This window comes from Hippoglossus stenolepis, chromosome 15, assembly GCF_022539355.2.
Source record: "Hippoglossus stenolepis isolate QCI-W04-F060 chromosome 15, HSTE1.2, whole genome shotgun sequence".
NCBI classification, from domain to species: domain Eukaryota; kingdom Metazoa; phylum Chordata; class Actinopteri; order Pleuronectiformes; family Pleuronectidae; genus Hippoglossus; species Hippoglossus stenolepis.
The window spans coordinates 21,183,464-21,205,069 of record NC_061497.1 but is presented as its reverse complement, the minus strand read 5'-3'; the positions used below and the strand labels follow the sequence as shown (position 1 = coordinate 21,205,069).

Here is a 21,606-nt window from a genome sequence, read left to right as displayed (position 1 = left end):
CAGATAAGACGTAACTAAGATTTATATGACTGTGGAATTTGCTTCCTGAATATTCATTGTTCCCTCACTGCCACAATCAGAGCATAATTAGCACAATTGTTTTTTATTGCCTTTGCGTGCCAGTGTTAACTTTCTATTTCCAGTAACCTGCTCTCAAGACTTTCATAGGTTTTGAAGGTGTGGTGAGCTCCGCCTCTCGATGTCAGGTGTAACCTCATCACATTTCACAAAGCATTGATTGACTCAAAAACCAATAGATTCACTAAAGTCTAAAAGTCTAAGTTTATGTCATCGCTTATTTAGAACTGCTGGACAGTTACAGGTACGTATTTACCATACTGGCCACAGTGCCTCCAGAACTACGGACTCTATATGTTCGATTTGCAAGGACGGTTCGGTGGAGTCTCTCCTCCAGACCAAAGTGCAGTACCATAAAAACAGGTATGGTACGCCCCAAAAAAAACCAAAGATGTCACAAGTATTATAAAGTAAAGGTATCAGTTGTCATAACTGAGATGAGCAAATCCTGCCTTGTTGTCATACACATTCCCTGATGTCAGAGAAATTAAACTGTAGCCTCTTTTACTGTGCATGCTACTGTCGGGCGCTCTCGAGTGCTCTGTCGCTCTGTTACAACTATCTATCTCTGGAAGGTGTTTATTTTCCACGAGGAAGGTGTGTAGTAGCACTAAGGTCAGAAATGTGGAAATCCTACAAACAGGTGCTTTTAAAGGAACTCCACTGATTTGAGACGCCAGCATCTAACGACAAGTCTTAACCGAGTGCTACTGCACACGTGAAAATATTGTTTAAACGTGTTTTTGTGTCCAGAGGAAGTTACGTCTGATAAATTTGACCCACAAGATGTTAACTTGAGGAAGACGAGGGAAGCAGCTCCAATCTGCATCAGCTGCTACGAGCATAATGTTCCCAAATAACCAACTGAGTGTGGGACTTCATTAACGTTTTGGTTTAATCTACACGAAAACCAAAGTGAAAAAAATGTGGACATTCGTCAACTTTCCGATGGTATTGTTCTTTCTGTTTCTATTGCTATTTCTCGTATAGGGGAGTATAGTGGAATAACCCCCCTGGAGTTTGGAAGCTCTGTTTCCAGAGACGTTTTACAAACACATTTACACATGAATGTCAACGGTTTCTCTTTTGTATCGGCCGTCAGCAGGGACAACACTGTTTAGGCTGCAGGAAATCTTTTCTTCTGGCAGGTTGATCCCTGGGAAAAACAGCTAAGACCCGTCCACAGCGTATCCATGTGAATGAAATGCTCATGTGCTATGGCGACCGTGTGTTTTCAGCTACGGTCTGATGGACAGCTCGCCAAGCAGAGCGAAGCGAGGACCATTCAGACAGCAACTTTATTTCTCAGTCTTTACGAGTATATCTTCTTACGCTATATTATAACTAATGTTTCTGACACAAGGAAGAAGAGCAATTCACTCAGTAAGTCCTGTAACTCAAGATAGCTATATTTTTTATTTATTTATATGTGGATTTGGCTGCTGCCCCTGATGGTGGATTTTCTTTTTCCTGGACTACTTGTTCACTTAAGGTTAATGCATTAATGCAGACAGACAGACAGACAGACAGATAGATAGATATATAGATATATAGATAGATAGATATATATATAGATAGATAGATAGATAGATAGATAGATAGATAGATAGATAGATAGATAGATAGATAGATAGATAGATAGATCGATAGATATATAGATAGATAGATCGATAGATCGATAGATAGATAGATAGATAGATAGATATTGATGATAAGGGAAATTTAGGACCAAAAGTCCCAGTTGATACCTGTCAGGTAAATAAGTCGTTTTGGGAAAATGACCAACACTGTAATTTCCGTTCGAGGGAATCGTGAACATGCGTATCTGACATGTTCAGGATTGGCTGTCACTAAGATTAAGTGAAAAAGTGGAATAGTCTAATCCGTCATATGCCAAAAAAAAGGTTGGTCATCACGCCGCTGCAGCCTTGACCTCATACACTCTCAACTCAGTTTACATTCAGAAAAAGTCCAAAGTCTGTCGAATGCAGTAAGTGTGCCATAAAAAAAAATAAAGCCCCATGGTTAGGATTAATAAACCTATCAAATCACTATGTGTATTGTATCCCTGCACAAACACCCACACACTCATATGTTCAGGTGGGAGGGCTGCAGCTGATGGGCTGGTGTGATAAAGTGGTGATAAAAGCAGGTGTTCGGAGAATATCCTTCCCTTACAGAAGAATCGCTGACAGCCTCTCAGGTGAGTTGTACCTTTCCTCTTAGATCTAAACAGGCAAAATCATGGTATGCACACAAAAGTTTTTAATTTATCTGAGAATCCAAGTATCTTTGTGCTTGTTTCCTTTAATCTCAAACTCCTTTCCGTGAAATCATCAGGCGGAAATATTTTGTCTCTGATGTTCACAAATACATTAGATTTGAGAAATATATACAGATATTAAATTAAGTAAGTCAGGAGGATGAGAATCGACTAAACTCTGATATGCTCTGCATGATTTACATAAATGATAGATCTGGGTTGCACTTTTTTACTAAACGGGGTGAAACTAAATGAGTTTAGGTGGATTTTATTTGTGAATAAGTTTGTCTTTTCACACGACAATGCAGGGGCGGGTATAATTGACGTGGTGAGGATACTTCTCCAGTTTGCGACGGAGGAAAGTTGGATAAGGTCGAATGTCGCAGACAGGAAAGAGTGAAATATGATGTGTGTGTTTGCACAGAAATGAACTGTGTCTCTGTGTTTGTGTTTCAGAACAGCTCCAAACACTTAATTCCTGTTTTTGTGACGCTGACACATAAATCTGGGACAATGCAACTGAATCACGTCATTGTGACTCTCTGCCTTCTTGGCGCAGGTAAAGAAAAATATCCATACAGACTTTTTAAAAGAAATTGTTGGTACCACTATCAAATGAGGTTCCCTAAAGAAAGAGTTGCTGTACTTGATGCTATTATTTATCCTTTGGTAATAAATAATTTATCATAGCCTGATATATACAAGTCATATTAAGAACATATTTATTGCCAGGTTGGTTGAAATCCCAGGCTACTGTGTTTTCTGCTTGATAAGGATGCAGTACTAAACGTTGGCCTTCCATTCATCAATGTTTCTCACTTTTCTCTAACAGTGGTGTGAAGGTTTAGTCGTTTATTAAGGATTGTACGGACTAAAGATGCTAAACTGATGTTGGTCTAGATTTTAAGAACGTAGTTGAACCAGTTATCTCAACCTGGCAACACAAACCGTGCTCTTCACATTGCTTATGATTGATTTACGAAGCTTTACTTAACCATTTATTAACCATTTATTAGGCCACTATTAAAAGTAATAACCCTTTGATAAATTGTACCATGAGAGAAGGTCAAACCAGAACTTCCCCCCCCCACCCACTGGGAGCCTATAGGAGCTTCTACCATCTGAAACTATACCAGTGGGTTTAGACAACAATACACGTGGTTCAGTGTGAGACCTCTGATCCATAAATACAAAAAGTATAAAAATATCAGCATAAGGTTATGTTTTCTTCTAATCTCGTAAAAATCCCCATGACGCTCTTTTCTATGCAATAAACTGAGATGATGAAATGGAAAATAAGGCGTGGAACAATGAGCCTTTTAATCTCTAAGAAGTCGAAACCGCACTGTTTTTTATTGGCTTGTACCAAACCCAACCTCAACCTTTACCCATGCAACACTCTCATATTAATATGTATAATACTTTTGTTTATTGCAAATTAAATGTATTGCTTTACAACTATTTGAAGGGAACCTCTGGAAATAAAGGAACTTACAGTTGCTGCATTTCCTAATGGTTGATGGTTGATGGTAGAAGGTTTATAGCTTCAGTCATAAATGTTGACCGTGTTTGTTAAAAGGGTTAGACACAGTTATTGTGGCACTAAACTGGTGCTGTTGAGTCAAAGATTAGATTTATTATGGACTACATATCCTCATTGTAAAACATGTCCTGTACTACATTAATTAAATAAAGTCATCCCATGGACCTATCTTCAATATTTTGCCACAAATACTGTTTGATGCTAGATTTCAATGATTCTTTTTCAACCCTTTTCTGTCTTTTGGCTCTTTCTGTCACAGTGGCTTTGTGTCGAGGACAGGGGCCCACCAATGTATCTACGCTTGCACCTGTCACTCCCTCAAATCGTCCATCCAGCCCAGACCCAGCGACACAAACGGGATCATCAGGAACCAAAGTGCCTGATGCCACTGCCACTGAGCCTGATGCCACTGCCACTGGGCCTGTTCCCGGTACCCCTGTGACAGACCCCGCTGCCCCTGTGACAGACCCCGCTGCCCCTGTGACAGACCCCGCTGCCCCTGTGACAGACCCCACTGCCCCTGTGACAGACCCCACTGCCCCTGTGAAAGACCCCACTACCCCTAAGCCCGTGGAAGAAGTTGACCCTGGGCTTTCCGGTGGCGCCATAGCTGGCATCACCATCGGCTCCATCGCTGGAGTGGCTGCAGTTGGTGAGTACAGTGCACAAGGACTCTGGAGGCCGGTTCTCACCAAGAAAACAAAACTGATGAAAAGTTTTGGATTGGTAGAAGCAGAATACTCCCAATTGGGCCTTTTTTAAAGTCCAAATGAGTCAAACTTACAACCTCATCATTTAGAGACAAGTGAAAATGATAAGATGATACACGACTTACATTCTTTGCCATCTTATTATCATATAACTTATCCTCCATAATTTTAACTTTGTAAAACTCTGAGTTTTTCACTGCCACATAAATGTTGCTTTTCTACTCAGACTTGGTATTTGAGCATTTTGAAGAAGTGCAACATTTCATCGAGTATTTCTTAATCAGGAGTTTTTATATCGAGCTTTGCTTCAATCTGTTATTTGTTTGTTTAATCTTTGTGAATGTGAATGTGAATCAGCCGTCAGTCTGAACCAGGGTCAGTTCTCCTGTCGAGCAGCGAGCAAACACACGCAAACTAGCAATACAAGGAAAACGAAGTCAAAATGTGGCAAAAAACTAGAATGTAATGAGTGAACAGTTCGTGAACAAACACTGAAAAGCATCTGTCTATCTTTTTTTTTCAGGTGGTGGTATCTTTGGTGCGTTGAAGTTCACCGGGAGGATCTGAGACTAGTTCTAGCCAAACAGCAGTTTAAATAGCAAAGCATAGTAAACAATAACCATCCTAGACTGATTAATTAGTGACCATATTAACTGAATAAAGAAAAGGCCCAAATGTCTGAAAGGCCCAATGAGAGAATATACTTGTGTTTATAACCTAGAGGATGATTTAATGGGCCGGGAGGAAGACATGTGCAGATCGGAAAAAAACATCCCATAGTTGATCAAAACATGTTTTGCTATATAGAAGTTAAGTTAAAAAATTGTACAAATCGCTTTTTGAAAAATTGAAAAGAAACTGCTAAGGTGTTTAATTTTTTTTTTTTTTTTCAATCTGTAAATATTAACAATAATGAGCCGGATTTCCTAATATGTATTTTTTTATATTTGGAGCATGTGCAGAGGGGGAAAATAAATTACCGTTGGGATCTTGAATCGAAAGTCTATATTTATATATGGAGCAAAAGCTTTGAAATCACTATATACCTTTAATAAATGACTCCTTCCCCTTACCGTAAAGTGGCGTTTGTGATTTTTTTATTACATCTGGTTAATGTGCCAATAGCTGAAGATATCGGAGCAAAGTCCAGACGTTGATTGTGTAAGTACGTCCCGGCAAACCTGACTTGTTTGCTCCTTTTATGAGGATATTGAAGTTTCGGTGTGTACGTGACATTCACGATAAAGAGGGTATCTACTCGGTTTCACTTTGATAAAGACCGAACACCACAAGTTAGTTCTTGACATTGGAAATTATAGAAATTAAATATGGACCAAACTACTTGCTGAGTTTTCAAGTGACTTGTCTTGACTTAATAGTTAGTAAGGCAAAGAATAATAATGCAGCAGCCCAAGTGGTCAAAATGTTAATTCATTTGAGTGCTACTTTATATTGTTACCTCCTCCGCCTGATAACGTACGTTAAACGGTTATAAAGCCACTGGAAATCATTGGTTCCCCCCCTGACATTATAAAGTCTAAATTCAGAAACAATCAAAGTTAAATGCTTTTGATAATTCTGTATTCTTTATTCTTTATTGTGGACTCTTTGGTCCAGGTCATGTCGGCTTGGCGCTAGAAACTGAGGCATAAAAAGGTAGTTAGCCGTATTTGAACACTCTGTATAATACGATTGTTGAAAAGTGTAATTTTTACCCTGTATGGATTAAACAATATATAAAGTTATCATGTTAACAAGTGAGCTTTAGACAAACTGGGTGGCAGATTTTGGACAAACAGCTAAGCTCAGTTAGCCGGCTGCTGGCTGGAGCTTCATATGTCATGGACAGATGTGAGACTGGTGCTAATCTTTTCATTTAACCGTCAGTGATAAGACGAGTAAGCTTATTGTTAAAAATGTGAAACTATTAGGCCACAATCAAATTATTTAATCTTGAATTTTCTTTTTTTTTCCTTTGGAATTAGGACCTAAACCTCAAGACTGAGACATTCATGGCTTTACTCTTTTTGAACTTCTTTGTACTGATGCTGTAGTAAACTATTCCATATTGCAAAACACAAACCAAACAGATTCCTTTCATGGTCACAAGCCAAGAAGATAAACATACACAGGCACATGTTATTTCAATTAGCATTTGAGTCAGAAAACATTTAACAGCTATACCAGATGATGAGTTAATCTTCAATATGCATAGTGTATTAAAATATAACTATTGAGAATGGGTTATGACAGCAGATATAAACAAGCTGTGGTTAAGTGAAATATATTTTGTAGTAAGGAAAACTATTTTTGTCCATTTGCTCTTTAGGGCAAAAACCATAATGTTAGTGCTACAGTTTTTTGGGGGTAAATGCAGGTAACTCATTGGCAGATAAATCTTTACCTGTTAATAATCCACTGTTAATCAATTTCTTTTTAATTATTAATTGTTAAGATACAAAATATTTGACAGAAAATCGGATTTTCCCCAAATAAATCAATTAAAACAAGTTCATAATTGATCATTTTTACAACCGCTGAAGACAAAGACGTGTTTTTGGTGCCGCTGCGAGTTGAAGATCAGGTCAAACTCAGGAGTGCGTTTTCAGAGCGGACTTTACCCCACGGGAGGCGGGAACGGTTTTATGGCACGGTCATTAGCTGTGGACGTGTCAACATGGCGAGTGCTCGTTAAGAACACTGAAAGCATCGCTGCCCCCAAATCACTGTTAATACCCTGAGCTGTGTGATTGGCCCATATGGTGTGGATGGGGGCCGGCGGGAGTGTGTGCACATGCTGGGGGAGGGGAGCGTCCTATCGGAGCATATTTGCAAAGATGAAAATGAAATGTTTTTTATTAAATTAGTGTTATATAATCCAATATTTTAGCACAGGCTCTTTCATGTGACCCCCCCCAGAACTCATAGGAGAGTGTGAGTGAGTGAGTGTGTGTGTTTTTACTTGTGTTCAACTTGTGTCCACACAACCATGATATGATAAATGAACCCCTATACATCTACTATATCTAAATATTTATATTCATACATCTATTCAAGATTTCAACATTCAAGGTTTTTCTTTTTTTGGCATTTATCTCTTGCACAAGCGTAGAATCAAAAAGGAAACACGGTTCTTTCTCTACCAACAGTTTTACATAATAAGTTAAAAGAGAATAAAAGAGAATCTAACTAAGCAACGTTAAGACAAAGTTAAAACTATAAGTATTGTAAATGTGCTAAAGGGTTCCTTATAACATTGTGGGGATAGCAGCATGTTTCTAATAGACTATAATGGCTGTTTTAATGCTGTATCCTAATTCTCACTTTGACAACTAAGTGACCTGAACAATTACACGTTCATGGGTCAAAGGTCCAGTGTGTAGAATTCAAAGGGAAAACTGAATGTATTACATTTTGTGTTGAGATCATTGTGTATCATTGTGATTTCAGTATCTCAGAATGAGCCTTCGATAGCAACACAGGCTCCTCTTGCACATTTCTACATTCGCTGAAGGCCGAGATTCTTCTGTGTGTCTATGAAACTCCCATATGCTCACAACCCTTTTGTTCCAGACTCAACACCGACTGCGTGAGAGGCTCAGTCTGTGTTACAGCTGCAACAACACACTCAGACCTCCGCTGCTGATAACTTTCTCATATCGGCCTTGTTACCAGCAGAACATCTGTCTGAGGCGAACACACACACACACACACACACACACACACACACACACACACACACACACACACACACACACACACACACACATCTCTTTCCTCAGGCGTTAAAAAGCTCAGTGGCTCAAGGACAAGAGTTAACTAAGACAGTCGACCCTTCAGTGGTTTTATAATATACAGGGATGTTGGTGAATATCAGATATGAACCAGTTACTGTCTGGTTTTCACCTGATAAACCAGGTCCTTGTCTTTCTGAAAAATATTCCTCATGTCCAACAATGATCTGACAATTTATTCTGTGTGGGTCAAGTGTTTCTTCAGTGCAAAAAAAACACAGCGTCCTCTAGTGGTGCAGAGTTGGACCAGCACCTCTGTCACGTGGCCTTGCTCTATGTAGGTCAGAGGTCGTACTGACACAAATCCAACCTGACAAAAAGCCTGGACGTTATATCACCGATCAATGTTTTTATATAAAGGATGAATGAAATGACTATATGTTATGTGCAGAGAGTCGCTCGCAATAATTGATTCACGGAGAATTATGCTGCAGTTCCTCCTCAGCTTCACAGGTTTCCACTGCACTCTAGAAACACGAATCGATTGAACCACATTCGCAGCAGCAAAGGGAGGTTTCTTTTTAAACCCACTGAACACTACCTGCACGGCATCAAACAGCAGACAAGACAAAGGTTAGTGAATAAATACTGGGATATTTAATATTTTCCAACATATTTTCCTCAGGAGCACAGACAAGAGCTCAAAGACGAAAGAACACAGGTAATAAAACCATCGTGACAATAGAAATACGACATTCAATGTATGTTAACGTTGTTCTTTGTCTCCCTGGAAAGTGCAAATATTCGCTAAAATGTCTACCGCAGTAACTTTAAAGATATAATGAGTCCAACGTTGTGTTTTCATCTTATCCCCACGAGCCCCCAGTGGCCGCAGGAATTTGTCATTGCTGCTCGATGTAGTTTAGCAAAGATATCTGTCGGGAAGGATGAGCTGAATGAAGAGCATCTGGTTAAACATACTGTATAAAGCTTGTGTTGTTGGTTTAACATTCCTTCCCAGCTTCCATTCGGTTGCCTGAATAAATAACGGTATGATAAAAATGAACGGATGACGCAGCCTCAGTTGATGTAAAGTCAGCTTTACTTTACTTCCTAGGGGGAAGTATTGCCGATGCATATTTATACAGCTGCTTTGGTATATCAGGCTTTTTCCGCAGTTGAGATACATTCACCTCGCTGCCCATAAATACTGTACAAAAATAAAAATGTGCTTTGACATAAAACATCCCCTGTGCATCTGTGGGTTTCCACCGTTCTCAGCAGAAAACCAGAAGCTGTCATATCACTGGCATCATATTAAATAAAATACATAATATATTGGAGTCAGTGTTGTGGGACATCTTTCAAGTCCATGTGTCCATATTCAAAGTGACAAAGCAAATCCACACACTTGGCAAAAAGGGTCCATGAACAGCTGGAAATGTTATTTTTGAAATGAAAATGAACTAGAATGAAATAAAACATAATTTTCTGAGTCCACTGCTGCATGTGCACCGTGATGGTGACGCCCCGGAGCTGGATCTCTAAACGTCGTGGCCAGTGGCGGCGTCGTCACTTCACTTCCACCTAATGTGTGACCTCAGTGCAAAGTGCATTCACATCCACCTTCGTAAGGTTTAAGGGTTTCTTTTCTTTTTCCACAGCAACTTTGTAATGGCAGAACTTTCTCCACTAGGCGGAGCTCTCTCCACACAGGCAGAGTCTGCGTTCATAGGCCCAGTCGTTGGTGCAACTCGTTCCTCCTCCTCCTCCTCCTCCTCCTCCTCCTCCTCGGCGTCTAGAGCCGGCATGTCTGATATTTGCCGTGCGGGGGTGTGGCCAGCTCGTAGAAGAGCACGTAGGCGTTGCTGCTGCGGACCTGACTGGAGGACATCGGGCTCACCCTGCAGAGAACACACAGAACACACGTGTCGTTAAAACACTGAAAACACACATGGCTTTGTGTTCTTCGAGAATTTTTACGTTATTAATTGACATATTTCTGTAATTAAACGTGGCCTCAAAACCAAACAGCGGTCAAGCCCAGCCACAGGCGCACACGTGTACATTTGAAATCATGGTAACACACCTTTGCACCTCGTCATGTTTTTATGCGCTTGACAGCAGGTACATTGTGTACAGTACAAGAACAGTATGAGATCACACAGCTTTCTGCCAGGCTAATAAAATGATATGATGATGTGAGAGTAGATTTGAGTTGCTACCTGCAGTCGTTGTAGCTGTACCACTCCCCCAGCGCCTGGTTCTTGCAGTACGCTGTGTAATGGCCTCCCAAAGTATTTCCCGAGTGGTTGGACACTGCGTACAGGTTGTACACGGGACGCTCTGCAGGGAGAGACACAACGCTCATTAGTCAGTGCTCATCAAATCCAGCCAACGCTTCGGGAAAAAAGTGCAGGACTCGTCCGGGACGCCGGGTACTTACCGCTGCTCTCAGAGGCGAACTCCCGCAGGTCCAGCTCCTTGAGAGGGAAGTTGACGTACGTGGAGAGTTTGCTCGCTCGGACGTTAGAGTCTGAGAAACGCTTCAGGTCTGAGAGGAATGTTCGGTCAAGGAAACCAAACTGATTCAAATTAACATTATATTTGGCATATGAGACATTTCAGATACAGTAAATGCATTTAATTATACGTTTAATGTACTTTATATTTGATTGTACTTCACTTTGTGTAGTTGTCAGCTCATCAAATATGATGCACTGACAAGTTCAATATTAGTTAAACTCGTCATTGAAACCACCTTTGAAGGAATTTCCTGGAAAAGTAATCATCACACACTTTACTGTGTTTGCTGTGTTTCTTTATTACATCCTTTTTGCAGTGGGTGTGCGGCCCCCACTCTCAAAACTGCAGGTCTGTGTGTCTGTGTGAATGAAGACGGAGGCTGAGCTTAAACACAAACAGCAACACATGCACCAGCTACCAGCAGGTCTGTGCAGAGGTACGTGTGTGTTTATTTATCTGAACAAGCCAAAGTTGAACAAACTAGATTTGACTAGTTACACACCCAGCAGACGTGTAGTAACATTGACAATCACGCGACATCTTTCGATGAGTTTTTGTTCACCTGGTGAATCTAAATCCTATGATTAGTCTCATTTTAGCTTTGTTTACGGTCTCTGGAGGAAACATCAAGCTCCTTGGCTGTTTGATGCTCCACTAACTGGACTTGCTAGTTGCTGACCATCCTCCTGCAGAGCCGGAGAGCCGCCACCGTTTCAGACGTACGTACGGAAAGCTCTGGAAAGCTGAGTGGAACTTCCTTATGAGAGACACATAAACAAACTCATAAGATAGACAGGCATGACCAGACTAGACAGACTAGATGGATTGGTCGGTAGATATGTAGGTCAGTAGGTAGGTAGGAAGGTAGTTAGGTAGGTTGGTAGGTAGGTAGGTGGGTAGGTAGGAAGGTAGTTAGGTAGGTTGGTAGGTAGGTAGGTAGGTAGGTAGGAAGGTAGTTAGGTAGGTAGGTAGGTAGGTAGGTAGGAAGGTAGGTAGGTAGGTAGGTAGGTAGGTAGGTATCTGGAAGAGTTAGTCCAGTCTTTCTAACTGGACGCTCTTTCAACAAAATCCTCCTTTCGTTCCTGACAGATTACTGACTTTTTGGTGGCATGTTAGCCAGAAGACATTCGAAGGCATGTGGTTGCTGTAAGTGTCACAAAGGCGTGAGGAAAAGGATACGAAGCACGAGGATCTGAGGGAACTTCTGGATGCTGAATCGTTTGGTGCATTTCCTTCTGGTTTTGCATTTCTTGCACGTCTGAGAGAAAATTAGACAAACAGTGAGATCAGTGAGATGCTGCTGCTGAATAACATCACATGTCACCTCTAAAAAAGAATTGGGGAGCGGGCGGAGCCTCTTACCGGCCTCTCGTCTCCATCCAGCACGTCTTCTTTAGTAAAGAGTCTCAAACAGTCTTTGAGACTCACTTCGCTTGAGCTCTTCTGTGGAGACGCGGAGAATGTCGGGTTAATACAGTGCAAACATCAAGACTTGAAATAGACTAGCTAATACTTCTTTAACAAGTATTGATGTGTAGAAAACCTTTGAAAAGTGAGTGTGTGAGTGTGTGAGTGTGTGAGTGTGTGAGTGTGTGAGTGTGTGAGTGTGCTGACCTGTGCAATAGGTATTGATAAGTCCCAGAACGGATCGAACACAGTGGAGCGGAAACCACAGACGGAGCAAGTCAGGGAACTTTTCAACTGCCCGACGAATAAATCTACAGATGGAGAATTAAATTAAATAAAATTTAACGTTCAATTGTGGTTTGAGATCATTTCGCAGCCACATTCCAACAATTACTCACCCACTACTTTGCTGTCCTCTCGCTCCAGGTACATATTCCACATTCTCTTGCCTTTTTCCTCGTCCCTGTGAACAACAATCATTTTCACATATTAGGAGAAATCCTGAACTCACACGTGCAGCAGTGTTACTGAGCAGCGAAGGTGTCGGGGACTTACGAGAGGTGGTCAAGGTCATGGGCCGACACCTTGGGGCAGACTGTCACTCTGTTCACTTCATTATGGAGTCCGTCCAATAGCATGCGCAGAAATTCCTGTGCGTCCTGTTGACTGCGGAGAGACGGACAGAGAAACTGTTACCGTCATTGTTTCAACTGGCATTTTACTTCTTATATTAAGTATATTTAAATGAGAACAGAGCTTAGAGTCGGGACGAGGGAGAAACTTACTTGCAGCCGACAAATTTGGGAGCGAATCTCTGGATCTGGTTCCTGAAATCGGACGGGCTGATGGCCTCGTTGTTGACAGACGTCCACAGGCTTTGAGTCAGTTTAGCAAACTCTGAGACAGGAGACGAAGGAAAGAGACCACGGTTATGAAAATTAAAAAAAAAAGGGGAATTGATCCCCTGGAAACAATGCTATTGGGCAACAGATTTCTCAGGTATTCACGAGTGGGTCAGACACACATGAGGACGGACAGCAGCACTAAAAACATACTGCCGCTGTTTCCAGCCTGGGAATATAAAAACTAAACCACATTATAAAACTGCAGCACAAGAAAAACAGGGATTTGTACCGAACATTGGAAAACAAGTGTTTTTATTACAACACAAAAGCCATTTAAGAGTCATTTTATATATTTCCATGTTGAAGGAGGCGGTACGTGTCGGGAGAGATCCAATGAAATTTGGTCTAAATCCAGGAGATAGTTTTGAGCGTTTCATTGATTTCTCAGAAAATAATAAATGGATCTTTATGTAAAAAATCTGGCACGTTTAGGGAACTGATATCCATGAGTGTGTGAAATTTGGAACAGCTTGAATTTAAGGAAACTTTCAGGCCTTGGACGGAGGACGCGGCTCCTCTGTGTCTTTCAGTGATCAGGGTACAAAGCTGTCACGTCTTCAGCAATGATTTAGGGCAGAAGAGCAATTAATTCTTGCAATTTGAGACTAAACGACATATAAACTAATAAAATGTCACCTACTGCCGAGCCATGAAGTGACTCATGTTCCTCGTAACGATCTGATAACGAGTTTCGCTCTGAGTCTCGTCTTACCTTCCATGAGAGCTGCGTTCGTCCCACAGTTGTTGTTGAGGTCTGTGTGATGGACGTTCCTCAGGCAGTAGTCCCTCAGCTCCGGAGTGTTGCTCAGACATTGCAGGATGGAGTTCATGAAACACTGAAAATCACAAACACAGGAGAGGATTAATCAAATGTAGATGTGGAGTCAGGTGATGGTGTGAGTGGGTCAAAGTGCAGCGAGATACAGAGTTTATTATGAGGCCACAAAGTGAGGTAAGAGAACTCACCGTGTTTCCCAGGTTCCTCAGTCCCACCAGGCCTTGTGGACTCTTGTTCTGCTCAAAGAAAAAAAACAGAAGAGATTCTTGTTTATTCACGCAAATGTCAGGGAATGATGAGTTTAACAGGAACGACAGAGAGGAGTCACATAACATGAGACACACGGCAGAAAACCACCAGGGACGATCAGGTTGTTTGTCGATAAAGAAAAACTCTGACTGGCTTTGAACAACATGAAAGCAGACGACAAACCTTGAGCTCACTGTGCAGATGGATTCTTTCAACTCTAAAACTATTTTTACCACTTTATCGTCTGAAGGTCGGGTCGGGTCCAGACACAAAAAAACAGAGTACCCGTTGTGTTTGGTTAGTTTTCTCTCTGGCTCGAACTGGTTCAGACAGAAAACTGTGGCCGCAATTTGACAGAATTGGTTTCTTAGGTTTTCTAAATCAAAAAACCTTCATTTTTTTCAGACTAGCATTTGTTTACATGGCACTTACTGCTTATTTTGTCCAAAATATTTAGTTATATACAGTTTTTGTCATAAAGAAGACACAAGAGGGACATGTTGACATAAAATCTTCATGTTCACCAGTAAGAATGATAATCTGGGACCAAGTCACCAGGTAACTTGCGAAGCGAAGCTTTTGCAATAAAAATAAAACATGTAGTAGCATAAGGCTGACTGTGTGTTGCTATAATTATATTAACATGTCATGCAGCAGTTTTTTAAACAGTAAAGTAAAGTACTTATATTTAGTTCTCCCCCTCATCGGTGTATTCGCCTGCACATTCCAGCAGAGCAGCTTGCACATGACTGTATGACAGCCACTGTGTTACATTCCTGAAGTGTGAATAAGCCTCAGAGGACTGTGGAGCATTTATTCAACAACATGGTATGACGGTCACACTGTTGCCGCAGCAGCAGCAGCAGCAGCGTGCTGTAGACATAAGCTCCTGTTCCACACGCTCTGATGAGAAATGCCACAGTGTGTTCTGACCTTTCCCTGCACTGATGAGCTCAACAGTTAACACACACACACACACACACAGCACGCTGACGTCCCACAAACATGTGATGCAGACTGATGGGGAAAGTTTGCCTGAGAATCTGAGAACACAACGTAGAGCTGACCTGAGTCACGTGGTTTCTCCTTTATACCTCTAACCTCTAAGACCCTGTATCCTTCACCCGACCCTCCGAGGGTCTGTCCTACAACCTTGGTTGCTATGGTGACAGGCATTGGGGACTGGGCAGCCTCCTGTGCCGGGTGCAGCTCGCCTCGCGCTCAATGTCAGATTGGCTCCTGCCCCCTCGTGACCCTCAAAGAATAAGTGTTACAGATATTGGAGCGATGGATAATATAAAACTATTATTACTTTAAAAAACAAAACTAGTATTGTCTGGTTATCTGTTCTAGATCGGGCTGAACGATTTGGCCAAATTACGTCAAGAAAAAAACTGCAATTCAAATCAGTCTATATCGAGAATTGTCATGAGAAATGTCACCTTATTATTTATTTTAAGTTTAGAGACAGATTTTTTCTCTGAGTGAAGGTTTGAAACTCGTCTTTATGAGCAGAGAATGATTAACACTTAGATCAATTACATCTACACCTCTTCACTGTGTTTGCACAATGCATATTGATGCAGAGTTATATTGAACTTTTGCTCTATTGTTATTGCTGAAAATAACATGCTCATGATTCAGGAGACATTTTATTGCATAAAGTTAAATAACTTTAATTGTGGGTGGCGGCTGTGGCTCCTTCAGTATGCCTGCCCGAGTGTCCTTGGGCAAGGAAACTGAACCCTCAACCCCCCGACGGCCATTCTGCCATGACTGTGAAAGATGTGTGATAGAAAAATCCCAGCTTATAGAAGCACTGTACGAATGTGTGTGAAGTGATTTGAGTGTTTGTTACGACTAGAAAATCACTTTCACCATTTAAAAGAAGTGAGAGATTGATCTGAACGTCACAAACCAAATAACACACCAGTGAATAACTGCTGTGAGCACATTCATATGTTTTATTCCCCCGTTCACTTTCGGTGTGTGTGCTCATTAACCGGTGACACACCTCTGACCTGCAGCTCATCCTGACTGAGGGAACATAGTGACTGAGTAACGTGGTGACGCAGAGCAGCCGTGTCACGCATCAGCTCCTCTGCTGACGGCCGAGGAGCTGCAGGCGTCAGCGTCAGGGCGGCGGCACACCGACGCAGGAACACATGAGGGCACAACAGCAGAGATGTGCAAACTGTAAACGGAGCAGCGACGTCAGCTTCCTGTTAATCACTGAAATATGGCGTGGTTTGATTTGCTGTTGCCGGGGGAAACAGGCGGAGGGTTCTCTTCTATTTTCCAGTGAACTATACTTGTGGTTATCTTAGCAAATGCATGACATCAGCGTTACAGTGGTCACACCATGGGCTGGACATAAAGACGGCCGATATGACGGAGCCACAAAAGGGAAGCCAAATCATCTTGATCGCCCCCTGGTGGCTCGCTGCAGTATATGGCATGAATCCCACCTCGTCCACATTAACATGGACCAAACTAAAAAGTCAAAGCAGACATTGAACAAGTTGTCTTGAAAGTTTCTGTTATCTTAGGTTGTTCTAATCACAAGCGATTTTCAGGGAAAGAGGGACGGGACGTTTGTCTTTCACATATGCAGAAGGCGGCAGGGAGAAGAACCTGTTGATGTCCTGGTCAGCACGTTCGGTGAAGAGGTTCACAGCCTCATGATGTTTATCACATTGTTCCAAAAGCTGAAAATAGAACAGTGACACTATCAGCTCATAACAGCCGGCTGGGTTGAGATTATTTTCCCTTCTCCTGTGCTCTGTTGTTTGAAGGTGACCATATGGTGCGAGTGCCAACCCGCCGCTGTGCTCCGGTGGACGCCGACCAGCGGGGCTTGGCACGCTAAAAAATCAAGGAGGCGATGCGCTGGGCCGCGGAACGTTATGTCCTGAACCAGCTTTACATGCTCGGTTAAAGCCGACGCACTGGGAGTAAAGAAGCAACACTCCTGAGCGTGCGGTGCCAGCGATGCCACTCCCACAGTAACAGTATAAACAACGTCTGCACTGTTGTAGCAGCGAAGGAAAAGATCCAATTAAACTGTACTCAAACACAAAGACTTCTTTATCTACTGTAAGAGAAATTATATCAGGGAATTAAATGACAGTGAGTGAATGGTGACGTTAAAGGATCTGCAATTATTTTGTGTTTTTATCAAGTGTTTATATTTTTTAATGCACAAACTTAATCCTCTGACTGCGGCTTCTCAAAGGTGAAGATTTGTTGCTTTCCTTGTAGGAATGTTGCACCAGAAGCACAATCAGAATTAAGTTTATTGCCAAGTATGTTCATATACGTGGAATTTTGGTGCTGCGACGCAGAACGGTGAAAAAACTGAGGGGGAAAGATAAGGCCAATTATTTTTTATTTGCTCAGTACTTGACTTTTGCAGGTACTGAGAGTTTGAGGAGAAAGATAAAGACAAGAGCTTAGAGCACAAGAGCAGAACGATAAGAAGAATGATAAGAATGTGAGTTACAGAGCTCTGCAGTCTGTGCAGGAGTGAATGTGCAAAGTACTGAAGTAAAATAGAAAATGTGAGGATGGTGATCATATGCATCGTGTTCATGAGAGGAGGGAAGATCAAACATGTGATTTCATGATTCTATTTAGTTGATTAATTAGCTAAATAACAGGCCTATTTAATAAATGATGAAAGTTATCGTTACTTTCACCCTGAAACTGAAATTTTGTCAGAGGATCATCTCTGGGCATCATGAATGTCCCAATCAATCAATCAATAAATCAATCAATCAATCAATCAATCAATCTGTCAAACTTTATTCATACAGTTTAGCGCAATTATGCCTCACAATTGACTGATGAACTGATTCTGCAGAGCACAGGTTATCTGTGGAAACCAACAACATCACCTATAGTCTCAGTCAAGACAGTGACATGAGGTGTCACCTGTGACCTCAGGCTAACACATTCACACCTCAACCCTGCCTGGACACACGCAAACACACACTCACACACACACACAGACACACACAGACACATCTGCGGGCTGACGGCAGCGCTGTGTGTTAAGAATATGTACTGTGCTGATGATAAGGTGACATGTCAGGACACACTTTCCTTATCAGCAGAGCTTAGTCCTGTTACGCAACCAAAGTCACACTCAAATAGTTTCTCTCATGTAGGCAGCTGCACACACAAACACACACACACGCACAAAATACTTTGTGTGCGCTGTCAGCCTGTTCCTTCGACACTTAACAGCTGATAAGAGCTTAAAGGTCAGATGTGGACTTGAGTAAGTTGCAGATATTTCTGCACACACTGACATTTTCTGATCCAAAACCCACACGTCAGCCTCAGCAACAAATTCAACTACTTTTCATTCACTCACTGTTTGAGTCACTGCCTTCTTATTAAATAGAGTCCATTGGTTTTGCTGCTGCAGTGTCACAGATGTGTCTGTGGATGTGAATCATTGTAAAATACAACAACTATTAGTTTTATGTAAATATGCTAAGTTAAGAAAAATGTTTTGTTTCCTATTTTGAAGCAGAATTTGTGCTTTTAAGGAGGTTTTTCTTTCAATAGATGTAAAACAACCGAACATATTTCTTCATATTATTCCAGTTAAACCACAAAACTCACTGTTCTCAAGATATGTGCTGACGCCCCCGGTGACAGATTTAAAAGCTGATATGTTCTGTCTGTAATAATCAATGTGTTATATGCAGACGTGAAACTATGGCAACTACTACCAATGGGAATATATTATAATATTCAATATATTGATCTACCTGTGATCCAATGTGATTATCATAAATCTGCACAATGCATTTTGAAGCATGTTGTAGTATCTTGAGTATAATTATTTTGCCAAAAATGCCATAAATCAGACATTAAACAAAGTTAAACATGACAAGATAATAGAAGATATTATTAATATGATTTAAAAGGTTCTATAAATATCGTGATAATATCGTTAAAGTGAAGAATTTCGACCTTGATAACAGTTTAGTAAAAATCTGATATCATGACTATACAACACTGACATATTTATAATATATATAACATGTACAAGTGAGTCATGCATAACAGTGCATGGGCAAGTGTGTACTTACGAGTACAAGTACATGAATGTAAGTTTATAGACAGTGAGGGACATGCAGACGTGATAACATGTTTCATAGGTAAAAAAGTTGTGTGAATAACAGATATTAAAATGAGGATCTCACTATAATAAATGATAATAATGATCATTAATGATAATAAATGATAATAATGATAATAAATGATGGACAGAAGGAGAGGAGATGGACCCACCTTGGCCTGGTTGATGATCAGACCCATGAACGTGGACACCAGCGCAGACCGGGACAGAGACGAAGTCTTCCGCCGCTGCAGCTCGGGTCTGTCCAGCGGGAGAGAGGCCGGCTCCTCGGGCACCGTGACCGTGTAGGAGTGACGCAGAGACGGCATGTTGTTCAGGGAAGCGCCGCTGCTGCAGAGCCGGAGCCGGTAATCAACGAGAGGAGGAAGAGACGGTGAGTCCAGGTCCTGGTGTGTCTGCAGCTCCGCACCTGAACACTGCTGCTGCTGCTGCGTGGATCACTGAGGTGTGTGAGTGTGTGTCTGTGTGCGTGAGTTTTTACTGCGTTGTGTTTACGCCCACCTCCCTCCCATAGAAAACCTGTGTTGCATTCAAGTGCTGTTGGAAATATCAACACTGTGACAGCTCTGGCAAACACAAAGAAACTGTGACAGAAGATTAATAAACCCCAAAAATATATATTTGTCAAAAAAAAAGCAAGATTTTCAATCCCAATCAAAATGTCTTCACTTTATCTTCTTTCATGAGCCAATAAGAGACTAAATAAATCAAAATAATGACAATGAGACTCCGCAAATTAGATTTTAAAAGCTGTAATAACAATAAAAAGGCCAACAGAAAAAAATGAAGGCCAATAAAATTGCATAAACAACACAAACTAATAATATTAATGGACAGATGAATAAAAAAAAACATTTAAAACATAAATGCAATAAAAATCATGTCAATATTGAATCAAAAGCTGTAGCGAAAGGTTTGAAGTTAATAGATTTCAACACTTACTTGAGTAACTTGATGATATCGGCAGTTATGGGTCTTTTACAGATATATCCCTGTCAGTGTTTATGTTTGCAAACATTTACAGAATAAGAATGTAGAAAATATTTAGAATTTTACAAAAAACAAATATGTTGGTATCCTATATTCAAGTCTTCAATGCACCTAAAGTTTAAAAAACAATTTAAGTTATTTGACCCAGTTATTCATGACCTTATCTTATTGTTAACTCTGATGCATCAGTGTGTGAGCAGAGTTTTACTGTTGGAGCTTGTTTTAACTCCTTTTTGATAATTTTACCTCTTAGTTCCTCAAACAACGATTACATAAAAAACATCTGGGAGGTTTAACTTTAACTGACACTCAAACAACGGCCTCAGGCGAACACTGTACGTGACCAGCTGGACAAACGTTTAATCTTTAACAAACGTTTATGAGATTTTCATACATTTATATTTAATGCAAAATGAATTAGTAACTTGTGGGACAGATAAATACTGCGGCCCCTCTGCATTGATATTAGATTGAATGGACGACTGTACTTGAACGTGTTCTTTTCAACTTGTAATTAAACTTCTTATGCAACGACAATGATGGATTTCTATCGTCTTCTATCCACATTTTATTGACAATATGGTTTTAAGAGCAAAGTACAGTCAGACATTTATGTTCATGTTTCTCTGTTGTTTTCTAAAACCTCCTCTGCAGCTAATAGAAGCAGGTTGTTGTCGTGTGCTGGCACAAAACTAAAAAGCTCAGCTGAGCTTCATTCCACCTCCAGAACCTTCCTCTCCTCTCAGAGATTTGCTGACCCGGCTGGACTTGGATCTTTAGACCGTGCGAGGATCTGACACAGGAACAGCTCTGAGTCTGATAAGAGGTTAATAGTCGGCCAGTAAAACTTTACGGGTCCTTCTGTCCCCATGCGCTCGCTCTCGTCTTTAACAGAGGGAGCATTAAAACCAGCGAGCAAAGTCTGGTGCTGTCAGAGAAACTCTCGACACTCTCAGCTGATGAACCAGGTGTTAAACCTACATAGCGATGCATATTTTCAGGGGTTTTATGGCAGTTTACTTACTCGTAAAAGCTAAAGGCCCTGGAGGCTGTTGGGTGGAGTGAACAGTATGTTTTTGATGTAATGAAGTAAATATGGTTTATTCCTATAGGAGTATGAATATTCACTTATATATTCTGACATTTCTGGCTTGACTATGTGCTACAAGAAAGGTGAGGTTGTCGCTAATTGTTTTCTGACTCATCCTCTGGACATTTAACTCACTGGAACACGTAATTACGTTCACAACGCGTCGCCACGCCATGGA

The 21,606-nt window shown here is 41.1% G+C and overlaps 2 protein-coding genes across 2 annotated transcripts; one reads left to right on the top strand and one right to left on the bottom strand.

Moving 5' to 3' along the window:
• Positions 1–1,894: 1,894 nt before the first annotated feature.
• Positions 1,895–5,673, top strand: LOC118122381 (merozoite surface protein CMZ-8). Its single transcript, XM_035179079.2, has 4 exons — positions 1,895–2,281; positions 2,798–2,900; positions 4,144–4,536; positions 5,118–5,673. The coding sequence occupies exons 2-4, from the start codon at positions 2,855–2,857 to the stop codon at positions 5,159–5,161; spliced, it is 483 nt and encodes a 160-aa protein (XP_035034970.2). The 5' UTR covers positions 1,895–2,281; positions 2,798–2,854; the 3' UTR covers positions 5,162–5,673.
• A 3,289-nt stretch (positions 5,674–8,962) lies between these two features.
• On the bottom strand, positions 8,963–19,839 carry LOC118122662 (ubiquitin carboxyl-terminal hydrolase 2). The gene is made up of 12 exons (XM_035179526.2): positions 19,501–19,839; positions 14,133–14,180; positions 13,879–14,002; positions 13,047–13,158; positions 12,817–12,927; positions 12,660–12,724; positions 12,469–12,572; positions 12,217–12,297; positions 12,034–12,112; positions 10,775–10,882; positions 10,554–10,674; positions 8,963–10,232 (listed from the first exon to the last, which is right to left on the bottom strand). The coding sequence occupies exons 1-12, from the start codon at positions 19,654–19,656 to the stop codon at positions 10,127–10,129; spliced, it is 1,215 nt and encodes a 404-aa protein (XP_035035417.2). The 5' UTR covers positions 19,657–19,839; the 3' UTR covers positions 8,963–10,126.
• Between the last annotated feature and the right edge of the window lie 1,767 nt (positions 19,840–21,606).

What these genes read in the sequence shown, in the direction of transcription:
- LOC118122381 (XM_035179079.2), top strand. Translation starts at nt 2,855, where the DNA reads ATGCAACTGAATCACGTCATTGTGACTCTCTGCCTTCTTGGCGCAG. An exon ending in TCTCTGCCTTCTTGGCGCAG is followed by an intron (nt 2,901 to 4,143) that starts GTAAAGAAAAAT and finishes TTTCTGTCACAG; the next exon opens with TGGCTTTGTGTCGAGGACAG. An exon ending in CGCTGGAGTGGCTGCAGTTG is followed by an intron (nt 4,537 to 5,117) that starts GTGAGTACAGTG and finishes TTTTTTTTTCAG; the next exon opens with GTGGTGGTATCTTTGGTGCG.
- LOC118122662 (XM_035179526.2), bottom strand. Translation starts at nt 19,656, where the DNA reads ATGCCGTCTCTGCGTCACTCCTACACGGTCACGGTGCCCGAGGAGCCG. An exon ending in CCCTCAGATCCTCGTGCTTC is followed by an intron (nt 10,883 to 12,033) that starts GTATCCTTTTCC and finishes CATTCCTCTCAG; the next exon opens with ACCTGAAGCGTTTCTCAGAC. An exon ending in TACAGCTACAACGACTGCAG is followed by an intron (nt 10,233 to 10,553) that starts GTAGCAACTCAA and finishes TGTTCTCTGCAG; the next exon opens with GGTGAGCCCGATGTCCTCCA.